The sequence below is a fragment of the Curcuma longa genome, chromosome 8 (genome assembly GCF_044706935.1).
Source record: "Curcuma longa cultivar G26 ecotype Majalengka, Jawa Barat chromosome 8, ITB_CL_G26_1.1, whole genome shotgun sequence".
In the NCBI taxonomy this organism is placed as follows: Eukaryota; Viridiplantae; Streptophyta; class Magnoliopsida; order Zingiberales; family Zingiberaceae; genus Curcuma; species Curcuma longa.
Genome location: NC_133868.1, coordinates 9,731,830 through 9,744,376, shown reverse-complemented (window position 1 = coordinate 9,744,376; position 12,547 = coordinate 9,731,830). Strand labels below are relative to the sequence as shown.

The window sequence follows — 12,547 nt, the reverse complement described above, 5'->3', positions numbered from 1 at the left end:
AATTCGCCCAAGTCAATCGAGTTCTTCCACGTCAAGACACAAGTCGTCTGACTACCAAAAGACGAGTACCGCGACTTGAGTTAGTTGAATACTCCAACTGCTAAGTGCTAGATCGATAGAATTTATATATTTCCATAATTGTATGATATTGTCCACTTTGGACCTAAACTTTTATGATTTTATTTGTAGACTCTACTTAAAATGTCTCATTCCAATAGAAATATCTTCCATCTTATAAACTCATGATTTTCTCCATATATTTTCAATATGGGACCTTGATTGTAATCCCAACACTGAGTTGACCGAGAGTTAAGAGATGCTGAGTGGTTGTTTCGCCGGAGTGCCTAATTGGGAGAGAAGTTGCCCACTACCAAGTCGAATGTTGAACGTCGAGTCAGGAGAGAAGTCGCCCGATTGTCAAATATTGTCAGATTATCAAGTGCTCAGGGGTGGAGTTCAGGTGCTCAGGAAAGTACTCTCGAGTGAGTTTCTGAGTGCTCAAAAACTGAGAAGCTGAGATTTGTGTTTAATGCAGTCTCCTTAAACATGTTCACCCCACCTCTGGTTGTGTTTCGAGGTTGTCGTGGGACGTCTGTTTCCCAAGATAGAGAGGCAAACAACAATTCACACCAAGTACTAGTGGTCACGGTGAACTGAAAGGTACCCGAATGCTATTATGGGTATTTTGCCGAGCAAGAGATGCACAATAGAGAAAGCGAGGGAGAACGCAAGTGGATGGAGATTCTCTTCTTCTTTTGCTATATCTTTCACTTTTTTCTACTCAAGATTCAACCTCCTTATATAGGAGTGCCTCCCCTTTGGCTACGTTAAACGACTGAGTAAAGATCACTTATTGCCTTTAATGCCTGGATCAAAATGTTGCCCCCGGCCATTACACCCGAACGATTCTAGATTCACAATTAATCATCTGGTTAATTCTTCCGTTATACTTTTGAACAAGTAGCAAAAATAAAATTCAATTGACAAAACATTGATTGATTCAATTAGACAAATTTTGTATTGACCAGTCCGACATTCGATGTGTGCAGATTATACTTGCACACAAGTCAACTTAATTCAGTACAATCTGAGTCTTAGATTTGCACCCCCCATACATCCACACGTGAAAGAAAATCTCTCCCCATACATTTGTTCACAACATACATACTTGTGCAATAATATAAACCAATCATCTAGCCATAAAACTCCTAATATATGACTAAATCTCATGGAGTCTCTTTTTTTTTATCCATTTTTTCATTCATACTTTTGACATTTATTACATTAAGTTCAAGTCCCCTAACTCTAATTTTTTGATCCATCCTTATAGCGACACTCACGTAACAACACAATGCATTCTTATAAGTAATCGTCACTCAAATATATGAGATGTAAATTAAAACATCATTCACTATGACTTTTACAATATCAAATGAGATACAATAAAGGAGTTTACCTTAAGACTATGCCTTTAGAGAGGTAAATCAAATAATTTACCCAAATCTTAAAACTCATGTCGTACTATTTCTAATAAAAGTGAAAGGAGTTGATTTAGGATTGTATTGCTATTGTAAATGGAGACCATAAATGGAGATGATCTCACTCTTGCATCATGATGATGCAGGATGATCTTTTCTTTTCTTTTAAAATAATAATCTAAATCCAAACAATTACTAATCTTCCAATTCATTATGTTTAACTTGTCTTTGTTCCAGCCTCAGCACAGTTTGTTGCTATCTACTTCATGATTTTCATATCAGAAATAAATTCAATTATTATCCACTACAGAACTCTAATTTTATTGTATTATAGACCTCAATTGTTAATGCACTGCCTGCTGTCTTTTCTGGATAGTTTGTTTATGTGACTACTCTGCCAATATCTTCGAGTAGTTAACTTGCCTTCTTAATTACAAAATAGGGAGTACAGGCAATAAAACAATTGAAAATCATCTTCAAATGCTCCATTAAATCTCCTTATTATATATCTAATGAATAGTGTTTGAAGCCATCTCCAATGCTTCATGGAATCTCTTTGTTGGAGTTTGTACCAGTGACATTGGTTGTAGATTTAATTAATTGCTCTTCTAATGCGCTTTCATTTGTATAATTGCCGCCATGTGAATTTATTGTATCAAGAGTAGAGATACAAGGTCAGCTGATCAAGAGTCATAACCCAACATTAGCTCTATATAATATAACAGGTTTAATTATCATTTTGTAAAACTTTCCTTTATGTCTTAGTGGTATTTTACAATCACAAAGAGCATTTGATGTTCTTCTCCATTTCAACTATCTTGTTTATATTTTATTTAAGACATCTCTCCCAATCCTTCTATCTTTTTGTAAAAATGATCTTAAATACTTAAAATTCTTACAAACAACTCGTTATCTCCTATCTTAATAATTGTCTGATTACATCTAATATTATTAAGCTTAAATAATATATATTCTGTCTTTATTTTACTAAGCCTAAAACCTTTCATTTTTAGAGTTTTCCATCAAAATTCAAATTATATTTAGCATTACTCCTTCACATGTCGCATCTACTAAAACATATCATCTGCAGACAACATGCACTATAGTACCGTATATTGGATATGTCCAATGAGTCTGTCTATGATTAATATAAAAAAATATGAATTTAACATTGATATTTGATATAACCCTATCTTTATGGGAAACGGTTTGGTTAATTTTAAAATTTTCACTCTTGTTATTACATCATCATACATATTCTTAATTAGTTCTATATATTATGTTAATACTTCTATTTTCTAAAATTCTCCATATAATTTCTTTGGAACTCTATCATAAAATTTTTCTAAATCGATGAATATCATAGATAATTTTATTTTTATTTCCTATATTTTTTAATTAATTATCTGAAAATATATATAAATTTTCCAGGCATAAATCCAGTAATTATATCTTGATATTGTGATAAAGGAAAATTGTTCTCTTTTGAAATCCAATAATGGTATCATCTATGATGACTATTTCACCCTCTAATGGCATTTTCGATATGAAAATATGATATTTTTTTAATTTTTAAAAAGGAGAGATCTTTGATGATTTTGATAATTATGGATGTTTTTTTTTATTTTTTGTTCAATATTTAATTAATCTTGAATTTATACTAGTTTTTAAAGATATAAATATTTTTTTAATACAAGATAAATATGTATATCATCAAAATATATAATGATAAAAGATTTCTCATGAAATATTATATTTGAATAGATATTCAACGTATGGTATACATTGATTGTGCTATCTTAAATACCAATTATATTCAAATGATCACCATCAAATATCACAAAATATACAAACATAGTGGATCCCTTGCTATCATGTAATAACGAGTGATAAAGTTGTGGAGATTATATCTATATAAGCTGGTGCTCAATCCATATCCTTTTGAAGATATAAATGCTTTGATATACTATGGACGAGGTTAGAGATAACTCAGCACCACCTAATGGATCACACCTTCATTCATGCTCACACATTCATTCGGTTGAGGTTTTATACAAGATTGTCCAGAGGTATGATTCAGTTAGTTACTATGGAACAGATTTATTATAGTGGATAAGGATCGAATTTTGACGAAATTAAGATAATGTCCTTTCTGTAATAGTTAACTGACGAATTTTATATTTTACTATAGAGGTTCAATACAAGGAGATACCAACACTAAATTTATTATGATAAGTAATAGATTGTGTAGCGGATCCAAATTCCAATGGTCTCGAATGACTCCGATCCGAGGTGACGGCAGACTTGCGTCATGATGACGCAGGATGGATTAGTTGGAGACATCGTCCATCAGCCCAGTCGCATCCGGTGGTTACTTTACTTTTTAAAACAATAAAAAATACGCACCTGCTTAATCTCTGCCACACACATTCTTTGATTTGTCTTTTGCTTAAGCCTAATGACTGGTCATTTTCATCCCTCTCGCGATTTGTTTTTCATAATGACTTACTTAAACCCAACTAATTGGGAGAATTAGCATGGCCTTGCCCCCAGGAGACTTACCATTCACGTATTCCCGGACCGTGACTGAACAACGTCAGCTGATCACACAACAAAAATAGACCGGAATTCCACACGGTTGGTCAACCAAGAAATTGGTCCCCACCTGAACCGCTCTCCGCCAAACCGGACGGTTCAGTTTAAGTGATAAATTAATCCAAAAATGTCTAGGCATTTCGTTGTCTTCACCTACCACGCGGCTGTTAAGAGCCGATTGATGGACCGGCCCGGTCCAGGCCGGTCCGGTTCGTAAGACCATCAGCCAGGATTCTCGGATTGTCTATATAACTAACAATTGAGATTTCTCTACTGGCAGGGTAACACGCGTCATTCTTTGCCGAGTAGCAAACGCGTCGTTTCTGTGACCTTCTCGCCGGCGATGGAAGCGAACGGCTACCGCATAACTCACAGCGCCGACGGGCCGGCGACGATCTTGGCCATCGGCACCGCCAACCCCACCAACGTCGTCGATCAGAACGCTTATCCCGACTTCTATTTCCGGGTCACCAACTCCGAGCATCTGCAGGAACTCAAAGCCAAGTTTAGGCGCATCTGTAAGATTTATGTAGTTTGATTGAATCAAACAGAATGATCGATGATCATGTTAGGAATTGGTGGTTTGGTGGATTTATGTGGGTGCGCCTGACCTGTTCGATTACTTGTGTAGGTGAGAAAGCGGCCATCAGGAAGAGGCACTTGTACTTGACTGAGGAGATTTTGCGGGAGAATCCTAGCTTGCTGGCTCCCATGGCGCCGTCGTTCGACGCGCGGCAGGCGATCGTGGTGGAGGCGGTGCCGAAGCTGGCGAAGGAGGCGGCGGAGAAGGCGATCAAGGAGTGGGGCCGCCCCAAATCGGACATCACGCACCTCGTCTTCTGCTCCGCGAGCGGAATCGACATGCCCGGCTCCGACCTGCAGCTTCTCAAGCTGCTCGGGCTCCCGCCGAGCGTCAATCGCGTGATGCTCTACAACGTCGGGTGCCACGCCGGTGGCACCGCCCTCCGCGTCGCCAAGGACCTCGCGGAGAACAACCGCGGCGCGCGGGTGCTCGCCGTCTGCTCCGAGGTCACCGTGCTCTCCTACCGCGGCCCCCACCCCGCCCACATCGAGAGCCTCTTCGTCCAAGCTCTGTTTGGCGACGGCGCCGCCGCGCTCGTGGTCGGGTCCGACCCCGTCGATGGCGTCGAGCGCCCCATCTTCGAAATCGCCTCGGCATCCCAAGTAATCACTGCTCCAGTCGAAATTAACCAAAATTCGATCTTTTGATATCGAACGAAACTTAAAAATCAAATCTTTGGCACCGCAGGTGATGCTTCCGGAGAGCGCAGAGGCGGTGGGCGGCCACCTCCGCGAAATTGGGCTGACCTTCCACCTCAAGAGCCAGCTTCCGTCGATCATCGCGAGCAACATCGAGCAGAGCCTGACGACTGCGTGCTCGCCGCTGGGGCTGTCGGACTGGAACCAGCTGTTCTGGGCGGTTCACCCCGGCGGCCGAGCGATCCTGGACCAGGTGGAGGCGCGCCTCGGACTGGAGAAGGACCGGCTCGCCGCGACGCGGCACGTACTCAGCGAGTACGGCAACATGCAGAGCGCCACGGTGCTGTTCATCCTGGACGAGATGCGGAACCGCTCGGCTGCGGAGGGCCACGCCACCACCGGCGAGGGGCTCGACTGGGGCGTGCTGTTGGGCTTCGGCCCGGGACTCTCCATCGAGACCGTCGTCCTCCATAGTTGCAGACTGAACTAGCAATCATCACTGAATTGTTCCAGTCTGCATCCAAAAGTTGTTAATTTGACGCTGCTTCGTAAATTTTCACCTGGAGTCTGAAAAGAAGAAGGTCCCTGTAATAAGATGTATGATATATATATTTGACGTCTAATTTCAGAAATTCTATTTGGTTAGTCAAGTTCTTATCGAAGACTGAAATTTGGAAGGATAAGAACAAAAGCACCATTCAGCGTGGCTCTTCTCTTACTTCTCTAACACGAAATTTCCATAGTCAACAATTTTAATCAAAAAAGTGAATCATGATGGCAACAACTAAACGTCAAATTTGTTTGGTACCGTAATTTCTCTTTCAATTCAACCTCAAATTCTTTTTCTTTGGTGTCTGAATTCTTTCAACCTCTCTTCAGGCATCTCTCTTCTTCTTTGTCTTCCTTTATAAGAACCTTCTCCTTGTTCCTACGCACGCCATTGCGTCATTTGCTTCTACCTACAACATCATTTATAATATGTTACTTGTTCTACAAATCTCTGATAAAGTCAATGCAAAATATTTTCTCAAATTAAAGCACATATTTTAAATTTTATTTAGAATATAAGACAAATTTTAAATTAATATTTTTTTTACGATGCCAAAAAAAATAAAAAAAAGATATCATGCTCTTTGATAAAAAATAGATAAAACTAAAACACATAGCTTGCTTTAGAAAAGCTGCCATAGTTTAATCAAAGTTGAGACAATCTCAATATTTTTGTAATACATAAACTTTAAAGCATCTAATAGGATAAACAATTAGTCGTCCGCCAGTAAATTACGTAGTACAAATCACCCTCATCAACAAAATAAAAATCAAAAACAAGAAATTAAAAAGAAAGATGATGGTGGATACTGAAATCAGCTTCTTTAATGGAAGAAATACAGCTTCTAGATCGCCATTTTCATTTCTATCTTGTTATGAGGAGCATAGCCAAGAAGCTTGATGTCAGATGCAACAAACGAATCTATGTCCTTCTTCAGAGGGTTAAGTTTTAGAACCTGTGTTGAGAGAATAAAAAGTGTTCAAAACGGCTGTGAAATTTATTTCATACTGAAGACCTTTTCCATTGCATTACTACTCACTGGAAATAGTTTGGGTTGCTTCTGAAGTTGTTCCTCAAGAGGTCTTATATGAGTTCTATAAACATGAGCATCTCCAATAACATGGACAAAATCTCCAGGAGATAGATCTAAAACATTAAACCATTAAGCCAATGCAACTTATGATAATGAGAAACACAGCATATCATATTGCTACTAATGCCAGACTTCAAATTCAATCCAACACAATATGCGTTCACTATGAAACAGGCTATTATATAACTGTAAAAGAGGTTGATGAATATTTTTTTCCTTTTAAATAGAAAACAAATTTGAAGCAAACACATATGAACCATTTTCCAATCAATATACTAAAGATTAGACATGGGCAAGTATGTTCACTAAAGAGCATGCTATACTTTGATTTTTGAATGTTTGTGGATGACAAAAACATAATGGATTCTGTGGCACCACATGCCAGTTCAGATTGATGCCCCAATCATATCAAATATTGGACACCAAGATATTCAAAACCTAAACATTCTTGCTTCTCTATGATGGGCTTTAAGGATCTGGTAATAGGCTTATAGCTAATTTCCAAACGGGCAAGCTTTATTGTAGCAGAAGACATATATGGTTGCTGAAACAATGTCATTCTTTAGATTCTAGTTATTTATATTTTCTTTTCTAAGATCCACTTACTAATGCTTCTGCGTTTTGTATTTCTTTCTTATGGAATATTTATGACTGGACATTATATCAGTATATCATCCCATGGACTCGTGCATGTTTATCTCTTCTAGCTTATTTTTACTGCTGTCAAATTTCCTCTCCTCTAGTGTGTATTGATTATTCTGCTAATCAATTTCACTCATTGTAATAAGAATATCTATAAGTTACCGATGACACAATTTTTGTCCTAAACCTTGTGCCATTTGGCGGCCAATTCTTCAATTATAAACCGATACCAATACACTGAAGTCAGTTTTTAGCGAGCCAGTTTTTTAATGAGCATTTGGAAAGGTATATGAGCACAGGGAATGAAGATCACACTACACATTATAGAAGATACTTTCCAATGTCCAAAAAATAATAATAATAAAGAGTGAGAATAATATACCACAGACTTGAGCAATCATGCATGTCAAAAGTGAATATGATGCAATATTAAATGGCACACCAAGACCCATATCGGCAGACCGTTGGTACATTTGGCATGATAATTCCCCATTAGCCACATAGAACTGAAAAACATGATAATAAGATGAAATTAACAAAAAGGCTAGAACTGAAGAAGATCGTGATAAATAAAAAACCAAAAAAAAATTATAAACATATATTATGGTTGTTAACAGAAACAACTGTATATATAATGTATAAAATTGTTTACTCTTGCTGTACAGGAATGGTGTGTACTTCAGCAAATTAACTGTGATAACTAATGGATAATATATATATATATATATATATATATGATATAGATTGCTGGCATTGTTTGCTATTTATATTTGCTGTTTTAACTGAAGAAAAAAAAGAACAATTCTGCTCAAAATAAAAAGAAAAAACATGTAAGTCATAGCATATGGCACATCATAATTTTCATCAATCAGATTGACTTATAAGATGAATTAAATTAAAAGAAGTTTTGCAAAAAGAGAATTAGAATTCAAAATGATAGCTCAAGCAATCAAGTTTGGTTGCAAAATATAAATCTATGATTCGATAGTACTTGAAACTTTGAATGACCACTGACTTGTGCAAACATATGACAAGGAGGAAGAGCCATTTTCTTAAGATCCGAAGGATTCCAAGCTGATAGGATTATTCGGCGGTCGTCTGGATTATGTTTAATTTTATCTATTACATCCAATAACTGATCAAATCCTTTTCCAGTGTAGTCAGCATACATGTTAGTGTATCTGCAGAATATCCATGCATGATTAAGAAAAACATAAAAGGAGAAATTGATAGAAATAGTTGTGCAGATATTTTCATAATTATCTCTTACTCAGCACCAAAGTGCCTCCATTGAAATCCATAAACAGGTCCGAGGTCTCCTTCCTCCCTATCAATCAAGCCAATACTGGAAACAAAAAGTACATGACCATCAGATTTGCAAGGTTGATATATGAAGTTAACAGAAAAATGTAGCAAGACGAGTTCATGCCTATCAAGGTACTCTCTTGATGCATTGCCATCCCATATGTGAATGGCCTTTTCCTGTAAAACCTGAGAAGATACGATCTTTTTTTAGCTCACCAAAGGAATTAGTTTCATCATTGTGAAATTTTTGCAACAAATAATTCTTTTATAATTTCATTCATGATAAAATATAGTCTATACAGTGCAGAGAGAGTTATCAAAAGATAACTTACTTTAAGGTATATAATTATTGACATTACAATACTAGAAAAGCATCTTCATATTTACATAATACCAAATATATATAATTTAATAATGGAAAAAGGCCTTCCATATGCACTAACTAAGCCACAATACCTTTGCATTAGTAGAACCACTTATAAACCACAGAAGTTCTTCCACAACACCTCGCCAAAAGACCCTCTGATACAATAAACATATTATAACTGTCAGCCAAAATAAGTGAACTAGATAAAAAGCTAGTTGCATATGTTATGGAAATATTATATGCTCCCAACAAATGCATTAGTAACATATTTCAGGAATCTAAATTTTCTTTCTTAAAACATTTAGGATTTTCAAATCAAAAGTACACATGTTCTTCAATTGCCCATATTCTGTTGCAGATTTTTAAACAAATATACATAATATTCAAACACACTGACACAAAGTTTGGGTGGAATCAAGCAAAAGCATATAAGTAGGTCCTTGTCGGTACCTTAGTTGTCAGCAATGGAAATGATCTCCGCAAGTTAAATCGCATCTATATCCGATACAAATTGTTAGGATGCCCATGAAGTACTGAAGGAAACAAAGTATCAACAAGAAAAGTTAATGAAAATATCTAAATTTACCTGACAACCAAATTTAGATAATGTTCCAGTGCCTGTCCTATCATTTCTCTGAGCACCATTGTGTATGATATCCTCAACAATTCCAAGATAAACATATTCTTCATGCTTTTTGTAAATAAATTCAGGAAGAAACAAGAAATCCTGAACATTAAATTTATCCGTAGCTAAATGATGGCCACCATTCATCTCCCCATCAGTTGAAACATGAACTTCAGCAGATGAGCGTTGTGCCCGAACATATGTCACAAATGAATATCTGATGTCATTCTCCACCAAAGGGAAGGAAGAGTACCATGACCGAAATACAGAAGCATCTATTGGAGGCATGAAAGTATCACATTCAATGGATGCCTCAATGTCTGTTAGGTGAATGGCTTCACATCCAGGTGCATTAATCACTTCCCTGCAAGCAAACACAATTTATAAATGCTATTTTGTAGACAGATACAAGACATTTTTTATATGACTTTACCTTAGTACTGAGCCACCTCCTATGACAAACACTTTCTCAATCAACAAACAATATGGGGTCGTTGACAAAATCTCCAAGGCAGAATCCATGCTTCCACATACAAGGGTATTCTCAGATGTTGTAATATCAAAATTTCCCGAACGAGTCAGCACAACATTCAACCGTCCAGGAAGAGGTCTGTACCGTGGCGGAATACTTTCCCATGTTTTCCTGCCCATAATCACCGCATTCCTCTTTGTGGGATCTGAAGTGGTAACCGTGATTTGCTTAAAAAACTTCAGGTCAGATGGCAGCTTCCATGGCAAACTCCCATCTTTCCCAATACCCAGATCGCGAGTGGCAGCAACAACGATCTGATAACTCCTCTTAGAATCAAATTGGGCAGCACCATTTGAACCCTCCATTGCCAGAACTTTAAGACAACGACTAAAAGTACTCACTTTGGCAAAAGTTCCAGTATCTACTCGACGGCTTCTAACTATAGCACGGCTAAATCCACAACTTCTACAGAAGAAGATACCACCTGAGCCGTGAAACGATAAAAACAAAGAGAGGTTAAGCAATGCAGGTGGGAAATGATGCACGAAGACAATCTTTGAATGCGTAAACTTGAACCGAGTGTAACATGCCTGTGCTCTTTGAGACCGTCAATAGGCGAGAAGATAAGAACATGTGCGAGGAAGGGGAACGGCTGAAAGAATCTGTCCGGCGTGAGGCGACGAGGGCATGGATGAGAGAGGATATCCTTGACGGAGGATTCACAGTCCGATTCGCACCACTGCGCGAAGAGGGGAAGACTGGCGGCCAGTAGGAAGATGTGGAAGGCGGCACAGGAACAGGAAGGGAAGAGGGTTTTTTTTTCGCTGTAAGAACAACTGCTCTCCTTTCCTTTGATTTTTATTTATTTATTTATTTTACAGTAAGAACAACTTGACACATGAGCAATCAAATTTTTTCATTTCAAAAATTTTTGAACTCCAACCCCTAAACTTTTAATTTTTTTTAAAAAAAAAACCATAAATATCAGTTCATGTTGTAAGCATCCGGAATTCTTTCGGACTTTTCGAATATAATATTCCATCACGAATAATCATGTATTCTATTATAAGACACCTAAATTATCAAATTATATATATATACGAGTTTGCTATATTGCGCGACAAACTCGTGTGCGACCCATGCGCGACTCCCTGACTCATCGCCGCTGCCGCCGCCTCGCCCGTGATCGACACGCCACTCGCCGACGCTTCGATCGGCACCAGATTCCGATCGGATAGTGGTCGGAATCCAATATAATTTGCTCGAAAAATATCGCCCCCACTGTGCGCCACAATCTCCGGTCGCGATTTAGCCGGTCTCTAGCCGCGATTTGGTCGGTCTCCGATCGCGATTCGACCGGGATCTGACCCGATCGCTGTCGACAGTGGTGCGCGTCGTTTCCAACGAAATCGCGGTCAGATTCCGGCCAAATCACGATCGGTCTCCAGTCGCGATTTGACTGAAATTCGATCGCGATTTCGTCGAAAACGATGCCCGCGCACTGCTGACCCTGTTTTACCGAATTCCGTCGGATTCCGACCACTATCCGATCGGAATCCGACGTCGGACGGAGTGCCGGCGAGTGGCGCGTCGATCGTGCCCGAGGCGGCGGCCGATCGTGGTCGGACGGCGCAGTGACGACGACGGCAGTGACGTTGGATCGCGAGTGTCATGCACGGGTCACAGATTACGGTCGGCCACCACAGCGACGACGACGACAATGACAATGGATCGCGAGTGTTATGCACGGGTCACAGATTCCTCATCGCACAGCATAGCATTCCTTTATAATATATATATATATATAACTTCACCGAAATCAACCATGGCAAAAATAGCAATAAACCATGAAGGCTTTTTTATCCTTATAATATCATATCAAATCAAAAATAAAAAAAAATATTTGTATTTTCATTATAAAAAACTCCTAATAATTTCTTTAGGAATATGTATTTTATATTTCACTATTATCTATAATTTTAATTTTTTTAAAAAAATAAATAATAAATGGAGAGCCGCTCCCAAATTTTAATAAAAGTCACAGAATCAGAATAATGTTCTCAGCTTTTAGGATAAAAAAATACAATAGAGCACAAAATGAACCAAACTTATGGTTCGGATTGATAAGAAATTATTTATATGCATTCAATATATATCAGATTAATTAAATTTATAAATAAATTAAATAAAAAAATTTTA

General features: G+C 38.0%; 2 protein-coding genes across 2 annotated transcripts; one reads left to right on the top strand and one right to left on the bottom strand.

Moving 5' to 3' along the window:
- The first annotated feature begins 4,358 nt into the window (after positions 1-4,358).
- On the top strand, positions 4,359-5,939 carry LOC141833001 (phenylpropanoylacetyl-CoA synthase). The gene is made up of 3 exons (XM_074720378.1): positions 4,359-4,591; positions 4,705-5,258; positions 5,344-5,939. The coding sequence occupies exons 1-3, from the start codon at positions 4,417-4,419 to the stop codon at positions 5,782-5,784; spliced, it is 1,170 nt and encodes a 389-aa protein (XP_074576479.1). The 5' UTR covers positions 4,359-4,416; the 3' UTR covers positions 5,785-5,939.
- Positions 5,940-6,471: 532 nt separating this feature from the next.
- On the bottom strand, positions 6,472-11,150 carry LOC141833000 (putative bifunctional dihydrofolate reductase-thymidylate synthase). The gene is made up of 11 exons (XM_074720377.1): positions 10,939-11,150; positions 10,310-10,832; positions 9,838-10,240; positions 9,702-9,746; positions 9,341-9,406; positions 9,009-9,070; positions 8,850-8,924; positions 8,595-8,760; positions 7,962-8,085; positions 6,884-6,990; positions 6,472-6,799 (listed from the first exon to the last, which is right to left on the bottom strand). The coding sequence occupies exons 1-11, from the start codon at positions 10,979-10,981 to the stop codon at positions 6,689-6,691; spliced, it is 1,725 nt and encodes a 574-aa protein (XP_074576478.1). The 5' UTR covers positions 10,982-11,150; the 3' UTR covers positions 6,472-6,688.
- Between the last annotated feature and the right edge of the window lie 1,397 nt (positions 11,151-12,547).